The 26,970-nt window shown below is 51.1% G+C and overlaps 2 protein-coding genes across 5 annotated transcripts; both read left to right on the top strand.

Annotated features, from left to right (window-relative positions):
* On the top strand, positions 1 to 8,087 carry mmp23bb (matrix metallopeptidase 23bb). Of its 4 annotated transcripts, XM_069197316.1 has the most exons (9): positions 4 to 350; positions 486 to 690; positions 3,549 to 3,691; positions 4,067 to 4,203; positions 5,100 to 5,267; positions 6,322 to 6,486; positions 6,581 to 6,691; positions 7,205 to 7,331; positions 7,503 to 8,087. In XM_069197316.1, exons 2-9 carry the CDS (start codon positions 556 to 558, stop codon positions 7,690 to 7,692), a joined length of 1,176 nt encoding a protein of 391 aa, XP_069053417.1. In that variant the 5' UTR covers positions 4 to 350; positions 486 to 555; the 3' UTR covers positions 7,693 to 8,087. The 4 variants fall into 4 exon arrangements, with proteins under 4 accessions (XP_069053420.1, XP_069053417.1, XP_069053418.1 ...); XM_069197319.1 differs by lacking the exon at positions 6,581 to 6,691 and having other exon boundaries at positions 1 to 350; XM_069197317.1 differs by lacking the exon at positions 4 to 350 and having other exon boundaries at positions 603 to 690; positions 3,116 to 3,691.
* Positions 8,088 to 9,087: 1,000 nt separating this feature from the next.
* abcf3 (ATP-binding cassette, sub-family F (GCN20), member 3) lies at positions 9,088 to 26,916 on the top strand. The gene is made up of 21 exons (XM_069197308.1): positions 9,088 to 9,208; positions 10,225 to 10,372; positions 11,657 to 11,733; positions 12,358 to 12,413; positions 12,990 to 13,087; positions 13,278 to 13,400; positions 13,606 to 13,872; positions 13,981 to 14,061; positions 14,756 to 14,815; positions 15,917 to 15,973; positions 16,646 to 16,668; positions 16,951 to 17,006; positions 17,245 to 17,445; positions 18,319 to 18,395; positions 18,742 to 18,786; positions 21,405 to 21,537; positions 22,062 to 22,150; positions 22,422 to 22,513; positions 22,943 to 23,075; positions 23,183 to 23,270; positions 23,778 to 26,916. Exons 1-21 carry the CDS (start codon positions 9,103 to 9,105, stop codon positions 23,934 to 23,936), a joined length of 2,169 nt encoding a protein of 722 aa, XP_069053409.1. The 5' UTR covers positions 9,088 to 9,102; the 3' UTR covers positions 23,937 to 26,916.
* The last annotated feature ends 54 nt before the right edge of the window (positions 26,917 to 26,970 follow it).

The raw sequence follows: 26,970 nt of genomic DNA, 5'->3' as shown, positions 1-26,970 counted from the left end.
CGCTCCCGGGAGCAGGGCGGGAGGGCGCTCCGCCGTTACCAGGGCGACAGACTCGGCCGCCCGTGGACGCGAGCTTGAGACGCCGCCAGCGAGGAGGCCCGGTGGCGGCGGGCGGAGAGGCGAGCGGGAGGGAGGAATGTAGAGGCGGAGAGAGAAACACGAGCCGCTGAGGGAGGTGTGGAGAGGGGGGGGACTTTCGCTGCTCTCCCCCGCAGATGTTGGTGTCCGGTTGTTCAGCGCTGCTGTTCTGAGGACACCGCTGCCTGGCTCTGACACTTCAGGCAGCTCGGGTGTCCCAGCGCTTTCCACAGTGAGCCGAGCTCGCAGGAGACACATTCCTACACACACAGGTATGGTAGCTCCGAGTCTGCTGATTGTGTTGTAATTGTAGGACTGGTGGCGATAAAAACAGTGTGGGTGTAATTATGGACTTGCTTGTTGATGGTTATTCCATTTCATTCTGATTGTCTCATGTAATTTTGCAGTTGTAGTGCTGCTGGGGCCGCGCAGCAGTGGCTCTCCGGTGGGCCTAGCCGGGCTGGTCCTGTCACAGCGATGCCGCGGTGTGTGAGGACGGGCCGGAGACGGGCCGGGCTGTCTGGACCAGCGGGTCTTGGGGTGCTGGTGGCAGGGCTGCTGATGACGGCGCTCGGCGGGGCAGCAGGGTACCCCAGCTGGAGGGCAGAGATGGTGAGTGATTGGGCATGACTGGCTTCAGACTGGACACAGCACACTTGTCCAAACACTTTAGTTCAACATAACACTGGATCAGTGCTCCTAAAGTCAATTCACCTTGGATAGGGGAGGTCATCGGTTTCGAGCAGCCTGTTCCAGACCCCCACAACCCTTTGTGTAACAAGCTGCCTCCTGTTTTACGGCTTTAAATGCACTTTCCCTTGGTCTCCACGTGAACTGCTGTGCGTGTGTCGCTGTTAATTCTGAAGAAGCGGTCTGGTCTGTGCCTTGGAGGGTATTGAGTACTTGAATTTGTTCCCTCCGAGTCCCGCTTGTTCAAGACGAAGAAGATTCAGTTCAGTGTGGGGCACTCCTTTGAGCTCGGGAATGTGTCTGGTCACTCTTTCCTGGACTGATTCCTGAGCAATAATGTACGATTATCAAACTGAGGTCTTCCGTACTCGTGCATTAAATAATACAAGTAATTAATTGAAATAAACACCTCGGCCTTTTACAAACGCAGCAGTTTCAGGCTGAGTTTCCCATTTTATATTACAACAGTTTGTATTTTAGCTGCTTGCACGTAACACTCTGCAAATGTCTACATCAAATGTCTACATCTACATCCACACCTGAAGAAGGCTCCACAGCAGAAACGTTGTGTTCTCTTTCTTCTTTTTTTCAGCATGGAATAAACCTATTACTTGTTCCTTTACATCAAATGGCGTTTGGTAAATAACTTTAATCCTTAATTATCTCTCAATGTTATTATTCTTAATGATATTATAAATAAAAACAGCATGGAGCAGTCACCCAGTACTCCTCAGCAGTCACTCAGACGCAGGCTTCACAGCTTCTGAGCAGTGATGGTTTCTGAGCAGACAGCCAGACCTGGGGAGCTGTGCCTCAGTAGAATGAGACAGAGCACAAGGTCAGTGTGGTCTGCCACCTGTGGTTACAGCCGCCATCCACTAGAGGCCGCTAGATTGTGTATATTGGTAAATAGTCATACTTGAGGTGGAGTAGTCAAAATGGTGAAGAGTTAGGAAAACTAAGTAAGTAGAATTACATTTGCTTGGACTACTAGCATGGTGTGGGGATAAAAAGGATACATCAGGACAACAGGAATAGGGATTGTGTCTGGATTCATTAACTGCAGCTGTTTCAAAGACAGCTCAGCTGGCTTTCAAAATTGTCTTCAAAGCTGCAACTTCAACTTTTAAAGCATGTTGGAGCCACTGCAGGAGACAGACACAGGATTCAAGTTTTTAGCAGCTTATGTACAAGGAAATAAGTTACATTTCTCTGCACAGATAAGGGGATAAGGCACGTATCCAGCAACTTTCCATCTTATTTGAGCTTGGTTCTCTGACGAGTGATTTGATACCCAAGAACCATCCTCCATTATTCATTTTCCAGTGATTCATTTTGACCACACTGTTCAGTTTAGCCCTCTGACTGCTCTACCTTCCTGAAACCCTTCAGTGGTGTTAGTAGCTGTTGGAAGGGAAAGCCTGGTTCATAACGGAAAAGATTTTTTGCTGAATGAAGTCTCAGGTCCACGGTGGGGTCTAATGTGCTCAGGGCGGTTTTCTCGGGCAGCCTCAACCCACATGACCTTTGCCCCAGTGCAAAACTGCAGTTTTCACCCTCCACCCCAGCACGCTAATAATAGCCAAAGGAATACTCTACCGCCATTAAAGTCATTGTGCAGAAAATACAGAACATCCTCTCACTCTCCACGACCGCAGCTAAATCAGTAATAAAGAGTGTGGCACTCCTCTCTGCCGCGGCGGGTGTGTGCAGCCCTTCAGAGCGAGGGGTGGGGGGGCAGGAGAACAGACGGGACAAGGAGAGGTGAGATCTTCAGAGAGCGAGGGGCGGGAGAGGGGAGCCCTGCTCTCCTCACAGCTGGGTGACAGATACTTGTGCAGGGTTGTGAAGCGGAGTGCAGGGCCCAGGCTGCAGATAAAGAGCTGGGAAGAGATGGGCCTCTCCCTGCTGGTGCCAGTCTGGCACAATCCACAGCTCATTGTGCTGATAATGCACTGTAATGCACTGTATGGTATTGTATTGTATGGTACTGTATGTACTGTATGTATGTATTGTATGGTACTGTATGGTATTGTGTTCTGCGCTGTAAGACGTTGTATTGCAGTGCACACTGTACTGTACCTTGTTACACTGTCCTGTGTTGAATTACACTGTTACAGAGCACTGTGTTCTACAGTACTGCAGTAAACTGCTGTTTTACTCTATGTGCTACTCAGTACTGTAAAGGTTTATTCCATGCAAAAAAACACAACGTTTTGGCTGTGGACCCTTTTTCAGGTGTTAGCTTGAAGGTTCCTGACAACCGAAGAAGGCTCCACAGCCGGAATTTTGTGTTTCTTTTCTTCTCTTTTCAGCATTGAATAAACCTTTACTTGTTTCTTTGCAGCCTACGCATGCTGACACAGCTACCTTCTTTTTTGTACTGCATTGCCAGTGCACATCCTTTTCCTGCAGATTTGCAGAGCTCTGTCATGTGAGCTCAGCAGCTATGACATAGAGACACCTCCTTGCAGCACAAGTTGGAACTCAAATCGGAGCAGGCCGTAGCTGGCAGCCAATGGTTGGACATCTGCCCTCTGTTTCCAGAGTATTGACCCTCTCTGGGCTGTAAGAGCGTCTTCTAGAGCCTCCTCACCCTGGAAGGTGCCACAGCCCGGCCAGAGTAGCATCTTCTCATCTTCTTCGCCCGGGAAAAGACTCACACTCTTCCTCTCCACTTCCCCTGTCGTCCTCCGTGACTCGCCCTCCCCCTCATGCCCCTTTCCTGCCACCCTCTCATCCTCGGCTTCTCCTCCCTCCCTCCCACGCTGCGTGAGCAGGAATCGGGCCTGTCAGCCCTCCGGCAGTCCTATGTCATTCCTGGAACCCAGGGCCAGCTGGCTGAGGTCCTGGGGGCGCGATCCAGACGCTACGCCATCAACCCCATGGGCCACAAGTGGGAGCACTTCAACATCACTTACAAGTGAGAGCCCGTGAACAGAGGGAGGTCTTCCAGACGGGAGTGAGGGGCGGGTAGGATGTGGGAATTGGCACAGTAGTCACTTGGCACAGACTGCCAGCCCCAGATTTCTTCTTTTCTCCAAAACAAGCCCCAGTTTGCATGGCACGTTTACGCAGTTTTGCCAAAGCACTGGGATGAGCAGGTCCAGTGCAGTACAAGCAGTGCAGGATAAAATACAGGGTGAAATCTGTGTTGATGTTAATCCCAGAGGGGTTGGCAGTCTCTGAGAGTCCTGTGACGCCCGCCTGGAGAGGCGGCAGGTGGCAGGGAAGAGGGTGGGACTGGGACAGAGGGCAGGGAGACTCCTAACGCTGTTTCCCTGTGTCCGGGAGTCAGGATCACCCAGTTCCCCAGCACGCTGTACCGAGAGGACACGCGGCGTGCCATCAGCATCGCTTTCAACATGTGGAGCGCCGTGTCCCCCCTCAGCTTCACGGAGGTCCCCGCGGACAGCCCTGCGGACATCCGCATCGGTGAGCCCCGACTGCACATCCAGCTCCCTGAGCTCCCGGCCTGCAGGGGGAGGACGAGGAGAAGGACACAGGACACGGAAAGGGGGATGTGTGACTCGTGTGTGTTAGTGTTTATGTGTGTGACTCGTGTGTGTTAGTGTTTATGTGTGTGTGACTCGTGTGTGTTAGTGTTTATGTGTGTGTGACTCATGTGTGTTAGTGTTTATGTGTGTGACTCGTGTGTGTTAGTGTTTATGTGTGTGTGACCCCTGTGTGTTAGTGTTTATGTGTGTGTGACCCCTGTGTGTTAGTGTTTATGTGTGTGTGACTCGTGTGTTAGTGTTCATGTGTGTGTGACCAGTGTGTGTTAGTATTTATGTGTGTGTGACCCCTGTGTGTGACCTCTGTGTGTTAGTGTTTATGTGTGTGTGACCCCTGTGTGTTAGTGTTTATGTGTGTGTGACTCATGTGTGTTAGTGTTCATGTGTGTGTGACCAGTGTGTGTTAGTATTTATGTGTGTGTGACTCATGTGTGTTAGTGTTTATGTGTGTGTGACCAGTGTGTGTGACCTCTGCGTGTTAGTATTTATGTGTGTGTGACTCCTTTGTGTTAGTGTTTATGTGTGTGTGACCAGTGTGTGTGACCTCTGTGTGTTAGTATTTATGTGTGTGTGACCCCTGTGTGTTAGTAGTGTTTATGTGTGTGTGACCCCTTGTCATGTCATGTCATTCACCAAACCTCTTTATACCATACGGTCTTGCGGGAAACTGGAGGTCTCACAACCAGGTACTGGCCAGGCTCAACCCTGCTTAGCTTCAGTGGGTAGCCAGTTGAGAGCTGCAGGGTGATATAGCTGCTGGCCTTGTGTTAGTTAATGTGTATATGTGTGTGTGACCATGTGTTTCCTGTGTGGCAGGCTTCTACACATTCAACCACACAGACTGCTGGACCTCACCTCTGCACCCCTGTTTTGACGGGCTGAACGGGGAGTTGGCACATGCCTTCCTGCCGCCCCGTGGGGAGATCCACTTCGACAACCACGAGTTCTGGGTGCTGGGCAGGTCTCGCTTCAGCTGGAAACAGGGTACCCTGCAGCCCCACACTGCCTGACTCGCTCCCTCTCTTTCCTTGTCTCCCCTCCCTGCCTGTCTCCGTATCTCTCTCCACTCTCCCTCTGTCTGTCAAATTTAGACTCAAAGCACTTTGTTGTCCTGACCAGTGAGTTACAGTGTTGCCAAAGCAATACCAGTTAGCAAAACATTTACACACATTTACAACAAAAACATGACAATGGGAGCATAGCTTGTGCTCTCTGGACAGCCAGGTTTGCCAATGTCCAATTACTGTGACCAGGGAGTGATCACAGAGCTTGTCCTCTCTGGACAGTCAGGTCAGCCTGTCTCCAGTTTCTATGGTCCAGGCCGTTGTCACCTAGGCTGTCCATTCTGGCTGGCCAGGTCAGTCTGTGTTCAGTTTTGTGGCCACTGAGCACTGGCTAGGCTCATTGTGTCTCAGAATTGACCTGCTTGTGCTGCACTGGACTGGCTCTCCATTCAGGATGCAGTTCTTACTCACACCCTCTGATTTTGGGAAGGGCTCATGGATGCTCTGACCCTCAGTGGGAAAAGTGACTTTCTGATAATGGACAAATAGACAACAATATACTCAATATCTCAATATCAGCACTTGTCATGAAGTCCTTTTAAATCATACACTGATTTAGATGCACTCTGCTCAGTTCTAAAACTACCATTTATGAGCCCCAGACTGGTTAGATGAAACTCTATTGCTCAGCACAGCCGGCTGGATTGTACAGGAACGAAGCAAAGTCGTGCTTATTAGAACTGGAAATGTGACACAGATGTCTTTTCGGCTCACAAAGAGCTTTCCACTTTCAAACAGTCCCTGAGCTCACAGACTGAGCTCACAGACTGCACTTAACAGACAGCTGGCAGCACAATGCCTGTTCTCTGTCCCTAAATACCAACAACATAAATACCATAACAGTCGAAGTGATCTGTCGCTGTCTGAGCAGGCATTAATAATAATAAGCTGTCATCAAACTCATGAGCTGTGAAATACTCACGTACTGCATCAGAAATGTGGCGGATGACCCGACTCCTGCTTGTGCTGCGCAGGGGTGTGGCTGAACGACCTGGTGCAGGTGGCCGCCCATGAGATCGGCCACGCCCTGGGGCTCTGGCACTCCCGCCAGCCGCAGGCGCTCATGCACCCCAACGCCACGTACACCGGCCAGCGCACCATCTCCCGCGACGACGTCTGGGGCATCCAGCGGCTTTACGGTGAGCCGGGGCCTTCTGGGGCTCGGGGGGACTGGTGGGGGGGGGGGTTTCCTGAGCTGGCTCTCACTGGGCGTGGGCGTCTCCCTCCCTCCAGGCTGCGTGGACAAGAGGCGACTGTGTGACCCCTGGGCCCGGGTGGGTTTCTGTGAGAGGAGGAGGGGCTTCATGCAGAAGTACTGCCCCCAGCGCTGCGACCTCTGTCATGGTGAGGGGCCCAGCATTACTGTGCTCCAGTGGACACTCTGCTCTAACCAGTGGCTCTGTGCTCCAGTGGTCTCTGTGCTCTAACCAGTGGCTCTGTGCTCCAGTGGTCACTGTGCTCTAACCAGTGGCTCTTTGCTCCAGTGGACACTCTGCACTAACCACTTGCTCTGTGCTCCAGTGGTCACTGTGCTCTAACCAGTGGCTCTGTGCTCCAGTGGTCACTGTGCTCTAACCAGTGGCTCTGTGCTCCAGTGGTCACTGTGCTCTAACCAGTGGCTCTGTGCTCCAGTGGTCACTGTGCTCTAACCAGTGGCTCTGTGCTGCAGTGGACACTGCTCCAGTGGACACTCTGCTCTAACCAGTGGCTCTGTGCTCCAGTGGTCACTGTGCTCCAGTGGGCTCTTTGCTCCAGTGGATATCCTGAAATTCTACAGTAGCATCATATTTTCTCAGTCCTCCTCCCCTCTTCCCCTCCCTGCTCTTTCTGGCTACTTGATTTATCTGCCTGTTACAGAGCCCCCACCAGTGGACACCACAACGGCATCCCCTGCCTCCAAAATCAAGACCAAGCTGGTGCCCCGGGGCAAGATTGTAAACTTCCGCTGTGGCAACAGGGCAAGCAGAGTGCCCCCTAAAGTCAGGTATGGGCATAACACCCCACATGTGATACACACATCACACTACACTTAGTTGCATTCTGAGTGCTTGAAATGGCTTGTGTACAACAGCTTACAGCTGGGAAAACATGAAACAGCTCAAACTCCTTTGCTGTGCTGCAGGAATCTGATCAATTTCTGGATTTCTCTCTCTAGCTGGTATAAGGATGGGGAGCTGCTGTCTTCCTCTGTCCCGGGCTACATCTCCATGAAGAACCACGAACTGCGTATTGTTGCTAACGAGTTTAACGAGGGCCAGTACACCTGCCGTATCCTGCGCCAGGGTACCATTATCACAGCGAACTCCTGGATAATCCGACTGAAGCCAGAAGATCTTAGCAGCTGAGAGAGAGAGAGGCTGCACAGCAACAGCCTTTCCACAGAGGCGGTGCGCAGAGAGGCTGCAGTCCAAACACTGGACACACCTGGACTCAGCTGAACTTTTGTCACAAATGCATCTTGGTGGGTTGGCAAAGGACTTTGGCAGCACCCAGGACACAATGAGATGAAAAGAGACAGGAGAACCTCGCACAAGCCTCCTGGGTCTGCTTAGCCTTAGGGCCTCTGCACCAGCGATAACACAACATGATTCTGGCTTTCCTCTGTTGGTCAGTTTATAATTACGCCCCAGGTCATAGGTTATAGCTTGTTACGACTTATACCACCATCTGGTGGTCAAATGAACAACAACTTGTAGAGGACAGGGTCCATGCATTCTGAATAAAATATACCTGCACTGTTTCCATGTAGTGTCTCTGTCTATTGCTGTACATTGGCAGACTGCAGCCTCAGGATTTTCTGCTTTTCATTCTACAATCTGTAACACAATGAATCAGGGCCAGCAGGGGGCGCTCACCCTGCGGTCCATGTGGGTCCTAATGCCCCAGTATAGTGACGGGGACACTACACTGTAAACAGGCGCTGTCCTTCGGATAAGACGTAAAACCGAGGTCCTGACTCTCTGTGGTCATTAAAAATCCCAGGGCGTTTCTCGAAAAGAGTAGGGGTGCATTACCTGTAAAGCGCTTTGAGTGGAGTGTCCAGAAAAGCGCTATATAAGTGTAAAAAATTATTCTTCTTCTTCTTATTATTATTATTATTACTACTGTACTTTCAGATTAATGTGATCTTTCACTGCTGATTGAAGACACCTGTAACTCCTGTAGGGTTGTTACTACAGTTCCAGAGGTCCCCACACTGTAAAGAGGAAGAGCAGTGAGGAGCTACATGTACCTCAGCCCCTGCGGAGAGAGGAGATTTTTTCAGATAAACAATTAGAATAGATAAAGACTGTGAGAGTTGCGGCGAGATTCAAATCAGGACACTATAAACTTCCTCCAGTAGGTCGAAACCTGAATTCTAATTCATTAAAGTTGTTCATATGTGCTCTGGCCAAGAAAACGGCGTGTCTTTAAATAGCTTAGTTTTTGGGAGTTGTAGTCCAGAGTTTCAAGTTGAAGACTACAAGTCCTAGCAAGCTGGTCAGCTGTGCATTTAGTAGCAACGTCACAGGCAGAGGCATCAGTGGGAGTTGTAGTTGTAGTTTATAAATTTGATCCATGTTTAGAAAGCAATCAGAGAATTGTATTATATATTAAGATAATTTTGAATTCATTTTTAAATATGCTAGTGATTAACATTATCCAAAGCCGAAATACGTTACAATTAAATTGTATTTAAACTGCTTTTTAAGGCATAAAACTACGATTCCCAGAGCGCTCTGCGAAAGGGGTTCTGTTTTGTCGCAGCTTTTCGCATGCGCTTTCCTTGCGGACAGGGCCGGTGTATCATGGCGACATACGTGGATATTCTCAGAAGCGAGTTTCCCGAAATAGACACCGAGGTCTTCGACTACATCACAGGTATGACCCAGTCACAATCAGAGTGGAAGGGGTGCCCGCTATATGGGCTGTAAAATTATGGGAATTCGCTTGTTTTCAATTAGTGAGAATCCGCCAAACGCGCGAACTATCTGGGCATGTGTCACTGTGGAAGACCTAGGGAAAATCGCAGGACCGAAACAGTTTGAATTGTGAAACAGATAATACTGTGAGACCGCAGTAATGGGGGTTGGTGGGGAGGGTGGCATATTCATTTTAAGACTGTGGTAGCTGATTCTCTTGACTGAAGGGCTGAAGTGATGTGTAGCGGTCAGAGCGCGGATACGATTGACTGATGTGCCCATTCTCAGCCAGTCACTCACCCGGCTTCACTGCCGATCCGCCGCAAACCCAGAGCCCTCCGACCGGGGGCCGTTGCTCACACAGATCTGGGTAGAGCTGACAAACCCGGTGTGTGACACAACTGTGAACCCGCAACTGTATCGATTAGCCTGTCCTGCAGTGGAGTTCTGCCTCCAGCCGGTTACCCTGTTTGGAGAGGCTTGCGCTGACAGATGAGAAGACTAGTACTGCATGTTGAGACCTCCCGAGCCTTTTCCAGCGCAGCAAGGAAGATGAAACAGAACGTTTAACTGCAACACGACACAAAGCACACAAACACATCTTGTTTATGTGCACTGTGTCACGGGGAAGGCTGATATTTATGTCTAAGGGTCTTGATTCTGTGTGTCAGGGGTGTTGCTCTTGATCCTCTGTGTGTGTGTGAGTGTCAGGGGTGTCAGTGTGTTGCTCTTGATCCTCTGTGTGTGTGTGAGTGTCAGGGGTGTCAGTGTGTTGCTCTTGATCCTCTGTGTGTGTGTGTGTGAGCGTCAGGGGTGTCATTGTGTTGCTCTTGATCCTCTGTGTGTGTGAGTGTCAGGGGTGTTAGTGTGTTGCTCTTGATCGTCTGTGTGTGTGTGAGTGTCAGGGGTGTCAGTGTGTTGCTCTTGATCCTCTGTGTGTGTCAGGGAGTCAGTATATTGCTTTGTATGTGGCAGGGGTGTTGGAGTGTGGAGGAGCTGATTTCGAGGATGGCGATGAGGTGTTTGAGGCAATTGGGGGCGTCCTGCAGGAGGTGTCAGCTGATTGCAAGAACGAGGAGGACATCCGAGAGATCTGCCTACAGATGTTCAACACGTTGAAGCTGTGAGTGTCCACACTGAAACCCCACATGCACTTTCTCATTCTCCGATGCCATCACACTGCGCTTACGCTCCCGCACACTGACGCGTCACCCTCGTGCTTATGCTCTCGCACGCCATCGCTGTCACCCTTGTGCTTACGTTCTCGCACGCCGACCCTGATACTCTTGCGTGCCAGCACTGATACCCTTGCGCTCACAGACTTGTGTGGACCCTGATACCTTCGGGCTCACAGACTGGCGCGCGGACCCTGATACCTTCGGGCGCACAGACTGGCGCGCGGACCCTGATGCCCTCGGGCTCACAGACTGGCGCGCGGACCCTGATGCCCTCGGGCTCACAGACTGGCGCGCGGACCCTGATGCCCTCGGGCTCACAGACTGGCGCGCGGACCCTGATGCCCTCGCGCTCACAGACTGGCCCGCGGACCCTGATGCCCTCGGGCTCACGGACTGGCCCGCGGACCCTGATGCCCTCGCGCTCACAGACAGGCGCGCGGACCCTGATGCCCTCGGGCTCACAGACTGGCGCGCGGACCCTGATGCCCTCGCGCTCACAGACAGGCGCGCGGACCCTGATGCCCTCGCGCTCACAGACTGGCCCGCGGACCCTGATGCCCTCGGGCTCACAGACTGGCGCGCGGACCCTGATGCCCTCGGGCTCACAGACTGGCGCGCGGACCCTGATGCCCTCGCGCTCACAGACTGGCCCGCGGACCCTGATGCCCTCGGGCTCACAGACTGGCCCGCGGACCCTGATGCCCTCGGGCTCACAGACTGGCCCGCGGACCCTGATGCCCTCGCGCTCACAGACAGGCGCGCGGACCCTGATGCCCTCGGGCTCACAGACTGGCGCGCGGACCCTGATGCCCTCGGGCTCACAGACTGGCGCGCGGACCCTGATGCCCTCGCGCTCACAGACAGGCGCGCGGACCCTCATGCCCTCGCGCTCACAGACAGGCGCGCGGACCCTCATGCCCTCGCGCTCACAGACTGGCGCGCGGACCCTGATGCCCTCGGGCTCACAGACTGGTGCGCGGACCCTGATGCCCTCGGGCTCACAGACTGGTGCGCGGACCCTGATGCCCTCGCGCTCACAGACTCGCACACTGATGCTGTCGTGTCTATACAGTCTTTCGTGCACTCTCACTCTACCTTGTGTTCATGCTTACAGTCAGATGCTCTCTCACTCTCTCTGCCACACATTCTCTTATATCTGGCGCGTTGATGTGGCTGATGCACTTTGTACTTTTCATCTGAGCCCCTCTTGTTCCTGTCTCTGTCCTCAGCAATGACTGTGACTCTGGTCAGAAGCAGGTCCTGCTGGACGCCCCAGTGCAGCTGTCCCAGATGGCCGGGGACTGTGGTAAGACTGGACACCTCACCACAGCGCCACTGTTGCTCTTTCTCTCTGTCTGCTGAGATACATGCATGCCATCAGCTGTGATGAATTTTAGAATCACTGGAGTGCCATCCACTGCAGTGATTTGCGTGACTGTAGATTTTCATTCATGCCTTAATCCAGGAGAAGCTCATTAAGAAGAGGGCAGAAAACCTGAATCAGAGAAACCAGATGAATTATCAGAGGCCAAAAGCCAGGCAGATAGTGGTGTCCTACTGCAGTTTTTCTCAGCATTTTGTTCTACCAGGGATCAGAGTCCCTAAGGTCCCTCCTCTCTTGAGGACAGATCACACTAGAAACAGCCTGTAGCAAAAATACAGTTTAATACAGGGACTGGTCCCCGGACTGGGCATTGAGCTTAACTAACTGCAAGCAAAACATTTTGCACCTGCACACGAAAATACACCTGGCACTCACTTACTCTGTCATTAGTCCCTCTCTGTGTCTGCATGATATCTTTGCATTGATATCTTGTTTATTCTTTCTCACTCCCTTCCCTCCTCACTTTGCTGGTATCCAGATCCTCTTCTCTCTATTTGCTGTGTGTATATATATATATCGCTATCTGTGTCTCTCTCTCTCTCGCAGTCACTGCCACGAATGACCTGCAGGGTATCTGGATGATCAAGAGAGGCCAAAACACTGTAAGTTCTCACTACATTTTGGCCTTATCAGCAAGCTTTAGTGAAACTGTTACCGATCACTTTGGAATAGGGCTTCCGATACATGCACAAGACCTTATTCGCTGGAGAATGACAATATCGTTGATTGCAAGTTTTTTGGAGAGGTTCGATTCATCCTTGTATTCGAAGATTTTATTGTGTGATTTTGTGTTAGTAGCTTGCTTGATCGGTCTTTTATAAAGTGCCCCCTGCAACTCCTGTAGGAGTCAATAATAGATATTAGATCAGGTTGCTTATATAGAGTGTGGGTTTAGCACTGTAAAGAACTTTTCCACTAAATGTAACCTTGCGCGTAGGTTTCCCAAGTTTAATCATGAAGGAACAGCATTGGGGAAGGCTTTCACAGTTGCACAGGCTTGAACATGTGGGCTTCAGAGCATGCGGCAACACTTACTCCCTTAGTCTGGCCTTGTTTTCTGGGTAGTTGAGTTCTTACTTCTGAGAGCTGTCTCGGAGGACAGGCCGTGGGTGTCAGGGGTACAGCTGGCGGGCCTTTTTTCGTTCTCTCAGTCCGTGTGTGCTCTCCGTTGCCTCCAGACTGTTGACGCTAAGAAGCTGGAGAAAGCAGAAGCCAAGCTGAAGGCGAAAAATGAGAAGAGGACTGAGAAGGACTCGCAGAAAGTGGCCAGCCCTCTGTAAGTGCCTCCCCGTCCCCGTCCCTGTCCCCAGCGCCGCTTGTGCTGGTTGAGGTTTCGCTGGCTGGCCGAGGCCACGGCCCACCCCTGTCTTCCCCCCCTTCCTCGCTCGGTATTCCTGCAGCTCGTCTCTCGCTGACTCTCCCCCTGTGTCCCTGTCTTCCCTCCCCGCTCCCCGCCTCTGTCTCAGGGTGCTGGAGGAGGCGTCCGCAAGCCAGGCCTCCAGTAAGAAGGACAGCCGCGTGGACAACTCGGGCAAGAACAAGTCCTACGACATCCGAATCGAGAACTTCGACGTCTCCTTTGGAGAGCGGTGAGTGAGGGCGGCAGCTTGTGTCGGTGGGAGAGGTTCCGTTTGCGTCTGGGTGCCTGGTGAGCTTCAAAATAAAGACAAACAAACCGTTTTGAGCAGGGGAAAGGTCAGTTCTGCGCACTGGGGCGGTTAGTGTGTGTTATGGCTGACGGAGGGCTCTCTCTCTTTCCCTCCCTCCCCTGCTCCCTGCCCGCCTCCCTTCCAGGTCTTTGCTCCAGGGCGCGGAGCTGTCGCTGGCCTACGGGCGGCGCTACGGCCTGGTGGGGCGGAACGGCCTGGGCAAGACCACGCTGCTGAAGATGCTGGCGAGCCGCAGCCTGCGCGTGCCGCCGCACATCTCCATCCTGCACGTGGAGCAGGAGGTGGCCGGCGACGACACGCCCGCCCTGCAGAGCGTGCTGGAGAGCGACACGGAGCGAGAGGGGCTGCTGCAGCAGGAGAGGGAGATCAACGCCAGGATCGCCAGCGGACAGTGAGTGCGGCACGCTGACCGACTCGCGCCGCAGGGCGACATCCAGGGGTTTCTAACCTGTCTGGCCTGAGTCCCTGAGACACCTTCATTTTCCTTCTGCTTTTTTAGTGGGGAGGCGATGGACAGCGTGCGACTGTCTGAGATCTACGCCAAACTGGAGGAAATAGAAGCGGACAAAGCACCTGCTAGGTAATTAAAGAATGTTCACTTTATTAATAGTTGTGTTAAAACATGGGCTACAGTCCCAGTACAGCAGAACAGTCCCATTACAGTAGGAGCTACAGTCCCAGTACAGGAGACCAGTCGTGTTACAGAAGGGGCTACAGTCTCAGTACAGGAGACCAGTCCCATTACAGTAGGAGCTACAGTCCCAGTACAGGAGACCAGTCGTGTTACAGAAGGGGCTACAGTCTCAGTACAGGAGACCAGTCTCGTTACAATAGGAGCTACAGTCCCAGTACAGGAGACCAGTCGTGTTACAGAAGGGGCTACAGTCTCAGTACAGGAGACCAGTCTCGTTACAATAGGAGCTATGGTCCCAGTACAGGAGACCAGTCCTGTTACAATAGGAGCTATGGTCCCAGTACAGGAGACCAGTCTCGTTACAGTAGGGGCTACACTCCCAGTACAGGAGACCAGTCTCGTTACAGAAGGGGCTACAGTCCCAGTACAGGAGACCAGTCTCGTTACAGTAGGAGCTACAGTCCCAGTACAGGAGATCAGTCCTGTTACAATAGGAGCTACAGTCCCAGTACAGGAGACCAGTCTCATTACTACAGGGGCTACGGTCACAGTACAGTAGAACAGTCATGTTACAACAGGGACCCAGTGCAATTAAAGAGACGGGTCCAGTTTAATCTCGTTCCTCTGGTCCTTGTCGCAGAGCCTCTGTCATCCTGGCTGGACTTGGCTTCTCGCCCAAGATGCAGCAGCAAACCACCAAGTAAGTATTGCCGTGACACAGGCCTGGCAGGCCTTGGCTACAGGGAGGGTCAGCTGCAGTTCCCAGGCTAGCAGCTACTGACCAGCTGGCATGTGTCCTGCTGTATTTAATGCATATTCTTTATTTGCTATAGTGTGTGTATTTTATATTAGATTTACAGATGTTGTTGGAGCCCAGCATCTTTACCTACAACTACAGCTTACAACTGAGCTTTCATTTACTAAGTCATCCTCTTGTTGAATGAGATGTTGCCTTAATTAGACCTTTATTATTGGTTTGAGCTTGTTGAAAGATCGACAGCTTCAGGTTTCCTGTAGAAGCCGAGCTCTTTATTTGTGTACGAGTGAAAAACAGCTGCGGAGATCTCATTGTGCAAGTTGAGCACAGGTGCAGAGCGCGCCGCAGGAACAGGCTTCCCCGCCTGGTGTGTGTGTCTGGCCATGGGCTGGCGTGTGCGCGCAGGAATTACAATGATAGTGAAGTCCAACTTTGAGAAAACCTCCTCACGACGATAGCAACTCTTATCATCAGGCATTGTGAGGATGTCCCGTCCGAAGACAAATAATATAGTTGATGAACCCAGTGGAAACTCTGTCCTCACTCCTTTTTAGATAGATACTTTATTGATCACGTGAGGGAAATTGCAGAAGTGTGATTATGGCAGAGTCGATTGTGTGATGGTGTGGCTGCAGCACTGGCTGCTCTGCGCTGGTGACCTGCCCATTGCCTGTCACTCCCTGACAGCCACAGTGCAGCAGGCACTAAATTTACCGATGACAATGATCCGGTGATATAATAGCCTCTCCATTTAACTGGATAGGCCGAATGGATTCGTATGTGGAAGGCTTATAACCCTTCCCATGTTCATTTGAAAAGTATTCATGCCCCACGCCTTTTAATACTTTTTTCTATACAATATTTAACATGCTTCGTTTATGTCAAAAAGGTGAATAATATGTTGGGGATCAGCAGACTGTGGCAGTAATAGAAGCTGTGACTAATTCCTCTGCAGGGAGGAGTCAGTGTTGTAGAGCTGGGGGGAGTCAGATCTACGATATCTGAGTGACAGTGGGATAATCCTTTGTGTCTGGGTTTGCACAGGGAATTCTCTGGAGGCTGGAGGATGAGACTTGCGCTGGCCAGAGCGCTCTTCGCCAAGTGAGTAGCATCAGACGATTTATGTGGGAGATGTGCTGTTCCGGTCTTCCAGGAGCTCAGTGGTCTCTAAGCCCCATCAGATCTTAATTCCCTTCCTCGAAGTGATACACTCTCAGAGTATCGATCAACTCCCCTCAGATTCCTGTCTAGGTGGAGATTCATGACACTCCACAGAGCTCAAAACACACACTCAGTACCCTGGTTTAGAAGGTAGTTCATGTGTGACTGAGAACAGGAGACATTTCTGCACAAAGAGTGGTGGGTGTGTAGAACAACCTGCCCAGTCATGTTCTTGAGGTTTTTTTTAAAGGTTAAGATGTGTTTTGAAGTTGACAGCTGATGTGGCCTTGGAAAAGAAGGGGGTGTCATTAAAACAGTTATGGTGTGTTTGCTGGTATTGAAAATTGGGGCAGGAAAGTTTAGATGTGGCCACACTGCAACCTGTCATCCATGACAGTATCGGAGAAGTTGGGCTTGATGTTCATCCCCATCACTTGATGATGTTGTCCTTCCGGAGGATGAGGATGTGATGTTTGTTGTAGACAGCGGCCCAGTGTTCAGAGGCGACTGTCTCTGATTGGCCCGGTCCAGTGTTCAGAAGTATGTGTTAATATCGAACAGTGCAAACTGATGATCTCACTTACATTAATCTGATCTGATTTTGTTTTCTAGGCCTGACCTGCTCCTTCTTGATGGTGAGTAGAGGCCGGTCAATGATATGCTTGCCTTGCTGTGTAGCACTGACCCCACCCTCTGAAATCCGACTTGCAGGGATGGCTGATCTCTGCCACAGGCTGTATGGGGCTGCAGAGTGAGAAAAAGTGGACTGCCTGAAAGGCAGACTCATGTATGTACTGTCTGTATGTCTGGCAAGCGAGTTGTAGCAGTGAGGCCAAACTGATGAAGGAACTGACCATTATAGCACCATATCAACCTTGTGAAATCCAGGCCTTTCTCTCTCTCTCCTTCCCTCACAGAGCCCACCAACATGTTGGATGTCCGGGCCATCCTGTGGCTGGAGAACTACCTGCAGGTAGAGTGTGCAGTGAGAGGGGTTGTGGATTGGGGCAGGGACCTGTTGGTGGAGGGGGACCAGCTGGGTAGCTGTGACTCTAAATATAGAGATGTCTTCGGGTTTCTCCTAAAATAACAATGATGCTGAAATTCCTTCCAGTTTCTTGTTAAAATGCTCACCCTCTCTAACTTTCTGTCCGTTTGTGCCTGACTCTCTGTTCCTCTCCCTGTGCTTCTGTGTGGATGTGTCTGCACAGACGTGGCAGTCCACAATCTTGGTGGTGTCCCACGACCGGAACTTCCTGAATGCCGTGGCGACAGACATCATCCACCTGCACTCCCAGCGACTGGAGACGTACCGTGGCGACTACGAGAACTTCATCAAGACCAAGGAGGACCGGCTGCGCAACCAGCAGAGGGAGTACGAGGCGCAGCAACAGTACAGAGAGCACATCCAGGTACAGACACTGCCACACACGTGCGCAGTTTCAGAGCACAGGAGCACATCCAGGGACTGACTCTGCCACACAAGTGCACAGTTTCAGAGCACAGGAGCACGTCCAGGTACAGACACTGCCACACACGTGCGCAGTTTCAGAGCACAGGAGGACGTCCAGGTACTGACACTGCCACACACGTGCGCAGTTTCAGAGCACAGGAGCACGTCCAGGTACAGACACTGCCACACACGTGCGCAGTTTCAGAGCACAGGAGCACGTCCAGGAACTGATACTGCCACACACGTGCACAGTTTCAGAGCACAGGAGCACGTCCAGGTACAGACACTGCCACACACGTGCGCAGTTTCAGAGCACAGGAGCACATCCAGGGACTGACTCTGCCACACATGTGCACAGTTTCAGAGCACAGGAGCACGTCCAGGTACAGACACTGCCACACACATGCGCAGTTTCAGAGCACAGGAGCACATCAAGGTACAGACACTGCCACACACGTGCGCAGTTTCAGAGCACAGGAGCACGTCCAGGTACAGACACTGCCACACACGTGCGCAGTTTCAGAGCACAGGAGCACGTCCAGGAACTGATACTGCCACACACGTGCACAGAAGCACATGCTTCACATGTTTCAGGTAGCACACAGCAGTGATGGGGATGTTAAATTGCTAGCTAATGCAGATACCAGCAGTGTTAGGAACTAGTGGATACATGGTTGAAAGGAGTTGGCTGTGATAGTAATGCAAGCTTTCATGAAGGCTGAATTAGATTCTAGGATTAATTATCTGCACAACTAAACACCTACATTTTTTTTTAGAAAGGACATTCTGCTACAGACTTGGTGGTTGAGTTCTTTCTCTCTCGCTGTCTTAGGTGTTCATAGACAGATTCCGGTACAATGCCAACAGGGCCTCGCAGGTGCAGAGCAAACTGAAGCTGCTGGAAAAACTGTGAGTCCCATTTCTCCTTTCTTTGTCTATTTAGTGGCAGGGATGAAAAAATAAATATTCAAATAAGTAATAGAGAATCTGTTTAAGTCAAGCCATCGTTGTCCTCTCCGTCCGCTAATTGATCAATAAACCAGTTACCTAATAAGTTACAAGTTTACATTTTAAGTGGCTTAATGCTGAAATAAGCATTTTCCCCGTTTCACACCTCTTCCTTTGTTGAGAATTTGCCATTTCCACTGTGTGGGACTTGTGTACACACAGTGTTTCTCTGCATGCAGTCTCCCTGCTTTGAGGACTTCCACAGTTACCTGTCCTCTGACTCTTTTCCTATGCACGTGTGTTTCAGGCCAGAACTGAAGCCCATAGAGAAGGAATCGGAGGTGACGCTACGGTGAGGCCGGAGATCTGTCTTATAAATACAATGCTGTAAACGCATTGCATTGCACACTGTCCTGTAACATGACTCTGTCCTCTGTAAGAGTAACATGTTGTACCACACTGTTCATGCACTGCACGTGAAAAAGGTGAGAAGTGAGAGGAGGCCATGTAGTCCCATCTAGCTCATGTGATTGCTAGCAGCTGATCAATCTGAGGCTGTCTTCTTGCCGTTTCATGAAGGAAACCACGGTACCGGCTGTTATCATTTCTGGGAAAGCCGGGTCAGGTTCACACAACCCTTGTGTAAAAAAGTGCCTCCTGTTCTCTGTTTTAGATGGACTAAGTTCCCCTTTTGAGTCATCTGGCTTGGGTTTCACTTTCGATTCAGGAAAGTACCTTAACTGTTGGCCTGTGAGGATTTTAAATACCTCATTTGGTTCCCCAGATGACACAATGGTTAGTATTGCTGCCTCAACAGTGCCGGTGCCCTAGCCAGGCCTGGGGTGCTAGCTGTGTGGAGTTTGTATGTCCTCCCCGTGTTTGTGGTTCCTCCGGGTGCTCTGGTTTCCTCCCACAGTCATACTGGTAGGTTAATTAGCAGCCACTAGCAGCCATATCACTCTGCAACTCACAACTGGCAGCCCACTGAAGCTCAGCAGGTGTGAGCCTGGTCAGTACCTGGATGGGAGACTTCCTGGGAAAAACTAAGGTTGCTGCTGGAAGAGGTGTTAGTGGGGCCAGCAGGGGGCGCTCACCCTGCGGTCCATGTGGGTCCTAATGCCCCAGTATAGTGACGGGGACACTATACTGTAAAAAGGTGCTGTTCTTCGGATGAGACGTAAAACCAAGGTCCTGACTCTCTGTGGTCATTAAAAATCCCAGGGCGCTTCTCGAAAAGACTAGGGGTATAACCCCAAATTTCCCATTGGCCCTTATAAATCATGGCCTCCTAATAATCCCCATCTCTGAATTGGCTTCATTACTCTGCTCTCCTCCACACTGATAGCTGATGTGTGGGGAGTGTTCTGGCGCACTATGGCTGCCATCGCATCATCCAGGTGGGGCTGCACATTGGTGGTGGTGGTGGAGGGGAGTCCCCATTACCTGTAAAGCGCTTTGAGTGGAGTGTCCAGAAAAGCACTATATAAGTGTAAGCAATTATTATTATTATTATTATTATTATTATTATTATTAATTGGCTCTGGGGAAAATTGGCCCTGGTGTGGGTGTGAGGGGGACAGTGTCTGTGTGTGTCCTGCGATGGGCTGGCAGCCTGTCCAGGGTGTATCTGACCTTACTGCCTTTGCTTCCTGGGACAGGCTCTGGGCTCCCCCATGACCCTGTACTGATTACAATGTTTGGAAAATGGAGAGGTGGAAGGATTTGGGTTGTCTTGTAATCTTTGGGACTTTAAGCTTTTTAGAATTTTAGTATAAGGCATTTCTTCAACCCCAGGAATGTATCTAGTTGCTCCTCTCTGACCAATTCTAAAGGTGCAAAATCATTTTTGAAACAAGATGACCAAAATGTACACTTGTGTACACAAAACGTCTTACTACTGATTTGTACACTTTCACTATTATATCCCTTGATTTAAATTCTGCACGTATAACTCTATATCCTAACATTGTTTGCCTCTTTTATTTCTTCCTCACATAGTCTAGATCAGTGTTTCCCAGTCCTACTCCTGGTGACTCGCTAACCTGCTGGTTTTGGTTCCAGCTGGTCCCTCAGCTACACAATCGAATCCTTCATTTACTTAATAATAAGATGAATTAATCTGACCTGTTTGTTCCCAGTTCTTAAACATGTTGGAGCTTTCACAGTCATATTTTGTAAGTGAAATAAAATCCCAAACTTCTGACTAGAACCAAAATGCAAATATTAGGTTGAAGCAACTTTTTTCGACCCAGTAAGGCTTCAGTGATCTAATTCAGGCGAGATGGAATGAAAACTACCAGGACCAGGATGGAGAAGATCATGCTTCTTTCTCCCAGTACTGCAGCACATGCGTTTCTGCAGGTACTGGTTTGTGTTCCCACTGGGCCATTCATCACCAGTGCTAATTGCTGCCAGTAATTGATTGGTTGGCTTGTTTAGGTTTTTTTCTGCACTTGGGTGCCTGAATTTCCAAAATATCTAAACACAGTGATTTTTCAATCCTGGTCCTGGGTCCAGCATGTGTTATGAACTTGGATGGCGTCAAAGTCTTAATCACAGACCAAGTCATTTTAATTGTCTCTTTAAGGCCCTTTTTTTAAAATGTGCTTTCAGTTTTTAAACAGCTGCGTGGGATTTGTAATTGGCTTGAGTGACTGGGTGACTGGCCTCAAGCATTTTAAGAACACAGGAGGGATTACACTGACTGACGCAGTGTCTCAGATCACCATCAACTGATCACCTGTTAAGAGCTGTTCAGTTAGTGCAGAAAAAACTCTGAACCAGCAAACAAATGAGTTACAGGCGCCAGTCAGGACTGGAGGGTGAGGGCCCAACGGGAACACAAAGCAGCAGAGACAGGGGTCCTCTGGGAGCAGGGTCAAGAGTCCGGGGCCTCCGGATAGAAATGCCGTGGATCCTGTCCCGTGTTTCTGTGTGCAGTGCTGACCCTGCGCTGCCTCTGCCCTGCAGGTTCCCTGATAACTTCGAGAAGCTGTCCCCGCCGGTGCTGCAGTTGGATGAGGTGGAGTTCTTCTACAGCTCCGAGCAGCCCCTCTTCTCCAAGCTGAGCGTGTCCGCAGACCTGGAGTCCCGCATCTGCATCGTAAGAGCACCGGGATCCCTCTCTCCTCCCGCGGGCCCTGTTCTTGCCCTCCCTGTGTCAGCTTGCCTCGCTGCATTTAAATCTCCTCGGTCTGAAGCAGAAGGGATCGAGAGGACATTTGACCCAAGTATATAGAATCCCGGAGGGCCTTAAGCAAGATCAACCCAGGAGGCTGCTTGGCACTCCATAGTGAAACACAAAGCCCATGGATCTCAGCTGGAAACTAAAAGGGAATTAAGTTAGAATTTGGAAGTTCTTTACTCAGTGCCTTGTGGGTGTCTGGAAGAGGTTTCACAGCTGAGTATGTAAGACCCACATCCTGGGATTTTTCAAGAAAAGGCAGGATGAAATTTTAGATTGACTTTGCTGCTAAACTAATTAATTGACAGGATGGACTCTCGTCTGCAGCCTTTCTTCTTGTCCCATACATGTCTTTTTATCACAGTAATAGTTAACAGCGCCTCTGCACATGAAACCTGTGGCAGTGTGTGCACACTGAGTGGCTTTCTCCCTGTGTGTCTCAGGTGGGGGAGAACGGTGCAGGCAAGTCCACCATGCTGAAGCTGCTGATGGGGGAGCTGGGGCCGGTCAGTGGGATCCGGCAAGCTCACCGGTGAGAGGTCGCTGTGTGTGTGTAACTGTTTCTGTCCAGGTGTGTGTTATTGGCCCTCTGACAGCCCCTCTCTGGACCTTCGTGTCTCTTGAGTGTTAGTCTAGTTTCAGCCATCTCCCTGATGTCACTCCTGTCTCACTCTTACACTCCACTCTCGCGTTAGCCATGTGTGCGCCTCACTGAAACTGTGTGTGAGAGAGTGTGTCGCTGTGCGTCTGTTTGGCTCTTGGACGTGGTGTGACGTGAATGCCTGTCTCTCTTTCTCTGCCAGCAACCTGAAGATTGGATACTTCAGCCAGCACCATGTGGACCAGCTGGACCTCAATGTCTCTTCTGTGGAACTGCTGATGAAGAAATTCCCAGGTATGCCCTGGGCTGGGCCAGAACGGATTGGGATCAGTTAGACTGAGCTGAGCTGGGCTGGACTGGGCTAGAACAGACTGGGTTCAGTTGGACTGAGCTGGACTGGGCCAGAATGGACTGGGCTGGGCTTGGTGGCAGGCTTATGCTCCCAGTGGATCAGTGGAATAAAGAGGAGGTGACCGTTGTAATACTGAACTCCCTGTGCTCCTCTTCTGAAGTAGTGTGACCAGGGTGTGACTTGCAGATTAAAACCGTGCCTTCATAATCCTCATGATGTGTGCTTTGACAGGGTTTTAAAGTCACACTCTACCTTCTTTTCCCCCTCTTCTTCTGCCTCTTTTTCTCCCTCTCCCATCCACTGTCCTTCTGCCTTGTTGCTCCTGAACTCTCCTGCCATCCTCCACTGTCCCTCTCTCCAATCTCTCCCAGGCCGGACAGAGGAGGAGTACCGACACCAGCTGGGGGGCTATGGGATCTCAGGAGAGCTCGCAGTGCGGCCCGTGGCCAGCCTGTCGGGAGGGCAGAAGAGCAGAGTGGCCTTCGCTCAGATGACCATGGCGAGGTAGCCCCGCTGTGTGTTTCTGTCTCCATCTTTGTGTCTCTCTGTCTGCCTGTGTCCTGATCTGTCTGTTCCTCTGGTCATGGGAATGTTTCTCTGATCTTTTTCAGTCCCAACTTCTACATCCTGGATGAGCCAACTAACCACCTGGACATGGAGACTATAGAGGCACTGGCTAAGGCCCTCAACAAATTCAAGGTACCTGCTGCACTGCAGACTCGTCCTTGGGTCACCCTCAGTGACCTTACCCCTACTCCACACTGTCTCTCACCGGATATGACCTCTGTACTTCTCCTCACTCTCCACCTCACCCCTGTATCTCACACTCTCACCCGTGATGACCTCAACACCGCTCCCCACTGTCCATCTCACCCCTGTATCTCACACTCTCACCCCTGATGACCTCAACACTGCTCCCCACTCTCATTCTCACCCCTGTATCTCACTCTCTCACCCCTGGTGACCTCACCAGTACTGCCCACTGTCCATCTCAACCCCGTATCTCACTCTTTCACCCCTGATGACTTCGTCACTGCTCCTGGCTCTCCATCTCAGAGGGAGGGAGTCATGCAGGCCAGCCCAGCTCTCTGTTAGTGATGAAGGATGAAGCACTAGGCTGTGCACAGCACCAGCAGGAGTGCTGCTCAGGTGACCTCACTGCAGGAAGCCAGGTGTAATGACTGATTCCCGGTGTCTGTGCCACAGGGCGGGGTGGTGCTGGTGTCGCACGACGAGCGCCTGATCCGGATGGTGTGCAAGGAGCTGTGGGTGTGCGAGAATGGGGGCGTGCAGCGCATCGATGGCGGCTTCGACGAGTACCGAGACATCCTGCAGGAGCAGTTCCGCAGGGAGGGCTTCTTATAGACACAGGCCAGCGGGCCAGCAGAAGGAAAGACCCAGGACAACAGTCAAGCAAGGTGGACGCTCACTGAATATTCCCAATACACCCACACACTTTTGCTCTCCTGTAGGGACAGGAGGCAGAACTTGTACCCCCATTCCCTCTTTCTTCTTTCTCATCCGCACTCACACAAAGGACTCTCGGCCACTCCCCCTCTGTGGTTTAGATGTGGATCAGCCGGGCTGGACAGCAGGACTGTGCGTGGAAGCTGTCTGTCTGGGACCCCCCCTTCGGAAAGCCTGCTGCCTTTCCCTGTCCTTTATTCTAGCCGAGAGACGGAATGGAAAAAAAGGATCAAAGAGTCTGCGGCTTCACACTTTACACACACGTTTTCTCTCCAGTCCCCTCAGCCCAGACAGAGCTAAAGCGTGTCTCTAGTCTCCCCTGTGTCCTGGGCCCAGGGCAGTGGTGCAGGACCTTCAGATAAGCCTCTGGTCCTCCTGCTGGAGCTCTGCTCTGTGTCCAGTCTGGGGCTGAGCTACTGGTTCAAGCCACTATTAAATCAGGATCAGATAGACAGTGCAGCCATCTCTTATCTCTTTGCTAATGGATTATTTAATAATGCACATGAATAAATGAAAAACATATGAAAAACACAAAAATGACAGTGTTCTCATAAAGCTGCCTGCATTTCTGGTATTTCACAAAGTAATATATTTAAATCGCAATCATCAGCAGTTGAACACCTGTATCAGTCATGCTCCTCTTTTAGATAAGGAATTCCCAGTCTGTTTTTTTGCCAGTTGCTGCCCGCGCTGGGAGAATGAGGACGTTATCGCATGGCTGTTGCTCTTTTCTTCAGCTGGGCTTTATGCCGACTGTTCTCCGCAGTGAGTGTTGAGCCGCTTCCTCCCTGTTTGGTGTGATACCTGACGGCCAGGTTTCAGGCATGCACTGGAGCCCTGGTTGGGGGGGCTCTGCACTCCAGCTCAGAGGCAGGAGTGAGTGTGTGGCCTCAGCACAGACCCCTGCCCCCGGGGACTGGGAATCTTGAGGACTCCGGCTCGGCTCGGCTGCTGGCGTTGCCTGTGGAGAGAGGGTCTCTGTCCCGTGCCGTAGCTCTGTCTCCCCGCTGTGAGAGGACAGCACCCACGCCAGCCGCAGCCCTGTTCTCCCACACACCCCGTTTCCTCTGCTTGTTCTGGCCGGGGGCTCGGCGCTTCAACTGACCGAGGCCTTCAACTGACTTCTAACTTCTGCACGTTTCAAGTGGCTTCTGCATCCTCAGAGGGACATTACAAACGGGACATTTAACATGTCTTAGGTCATTAATTCAGATCCGAAAATACATTTCCGTTTGGGCATTTCTGCTGTTTAAGAGTTCAGTTAACTCTTGAGAGCATAGCTGGAAGGAATACAGGAATACTCTGGATTCCTGGGAAGCAGGGATACTTCCCTGACAGGCTGTGTGATTTGTCCTTTGTGCTTCACTGTGTGAAGAGCGTGAATCTTCACTTCTCCTTCGGTGCCCTGTGCAGCTCGGTGGGCGGCCTGCAGTCGGGTACAGTGTCTGTGGAAAGGAAGGGACAAACTGAAATACCCTGGGTTAAATGAAGTGCAAAAGAGTTATTAGGAGAACCCCAGCGAATTTCCAGGTTCTGTACGTGCCAAGGTGGAGTGTAAAATCGGATTAAGTACTTGAAAACCGCAAGACTCTGTGGCCCCACTGTTTGTACATTTGAACAGAGGACAGTGTTTCTTGCTGCAGCTGTTGTAGTGGAATTGCACATTTCCCAGCTGGAAGGTGGATGTTGCCCTTATCCGGTACAGCTAAATTTGTTTTTAGGACATTGCTTCCACTGCTCTTCAATAATGCTAAACAGTTGTCATGTTCAAATAAGTCATTTCCTTTTACTTCTTAAAAAAAATCATTTTGTTACTGAGCATTGTGCCCTGTAGCTCTGTGCCCAAAGCTATCCGGCCAATGGCAGCGACTGCTCTGGCTTTAATAGGTGGACCCCTGGAGAAGTATCCCCGTGATTCTGTCTCGAATGTGCACTTCCCAGCTGTGGTCCGTACAGCTGTCCACCAGTGCCTGCTAGTTCTCTCTGCGGCTGAGCCCTTTACTCGAATCCTTAACTAAACCAACAGCTGAGCAGTGGGCCGGGCTGGACCTGTGGTTGATTCCACTTGACACCTTGGAACCTGCTGCCCGCAGAGGGGTCCCAGCCTTCACTGATGGCTCGTCTTTCCTTTTCTCCAGCTAGTCCCTAATTCATGAAGTGATCTTTAGCAGCAGGGCTGGTTAAACAAATGTGTCTCTGCTGGGACTGAAGCGCTTCCTCCATTGGCCTGGACTGGCATGCCCAAGACTTTGTGTCTGCTTAATGGTCCTGCCAGTCCTCTCAGTTTCGGCCCCTGAACTCTTCAGACTCAGCCCAGTGTACTTGTGATGAATAATGCTCAGGCAGTGTGAGAGAAAGTTAGGAGGTCCTGCAGAGTTCACAGCCCTGTGGGTTTTATAGAAAATCACAGACTGCAGGCTGGAAAACAGTTGCAAACAAGACGAGTTAAATCAGTAAGTGATCCAGCTGAGTCGTTGGGAACTGAGGAGGAGTGAGACTCAAGAGGGCCGTGGCTCTGCAGGGCCAGCACTGAGTGGAGTGGAGTGGAGAGGGAGGGCTCTGTGGCCGATCGCTAACTGACTGCTCCATTGCCTTATGAGCAAGTTCATGAACGGGTGTGTTTCTGGGCACAGGCCCCAGAAATGTCGGTCTGTCTGTGTTTATGGGGAGGGAGGGCTTGCTTTCTGTTTTTTCCCCGCTCAGTGTGTGCGTGTCTTTGCACTCTCTCGCAGTCTTGCTCGTGCTCACAGGTAGGTCTGCAGTCAGAGACAGACCACGCCACTCTGCTCCTGTGAGAGTCCCGGTCCTTTCTGTTGCCAAGTTGAACAGAGGGGGGGTCACCACGTCCTGAACCAGATTCAGCCCAGCTGTGGGAGGGTGGGGGTGAGTGGGTGGGGGGGGGGATAGATGGACAAAATGAAATGGGTTTCTG

This window comes from Lepisosteus oculatus, chromosome 13, assembly GCF_040954835.1.
Source record: "Lepisosteus oculatus isolate fLepOcu1 chromosome 13, fLepOcu1.hap2, whole genome shotgun sequence".
Taxonomy (NCBI): domain Eukaryota; kingdom Metazoa; phylum Chordata; class Actinopteri; order Semionotiformes; family Lepisosteidae; genus Lepisosteus; species Lepisosteus oculatus.
This window is presented reverse-complemented; position numbering and strand designations above follow the sequence as displayed.

What these genes read in the sequence shown, in the direction of transcription:
- mmp23bb (XM_069197316.1), top strand. Translation starts at nt 556, where the DNA reads ATGCCGCGGTGTGTGAGGACGGGCCGGAGACGGGCCGGGCTGTCTGGA. An exon ending in TCGCTTCAGCTGGAAACAGG is followed by an intron (nt 5,268 to 6,321) that starts GTACCCTGCAGC and finishes TGTGCTGCGCAG; the next exon opens with GGGTGTGGCTGAACGACCTG. An exon ending in AGAGTGCCCCCTAAAGTCAG is followed by an intron (nt 7,332 to 7,502) that starts GTATGGGCATAA and finishes TTCTCTCTCTAG; the next exon opens with CTGGTATAAGGATGGGGAGC.
- abcf3 (XM_069197308.1), top strand. Translation starts at nt 9,103, where the DNA reads ATGCGCTTTCCTTGCGGACAGGGCCGGTGTATCATGGCGACATACGTG. An exon ending in CCAGATGGCCGGGGACTGTG is followed by an intron (nt 11,734 to 12,357) that starts GTAAGACTGGAC and finishes TCTCTCTCGCAG; the next exon opens with TCACTGCCACGAATGACCTG. An exon ending in AGTACAGAGAGCACATCCAG is followed by an intron (nt 17,446 to 18,318) that starts GTACAGACACTG and finishes TCGCTGTCTTAG; the next exon opens with GTGTTCATAGACAGATTCCG.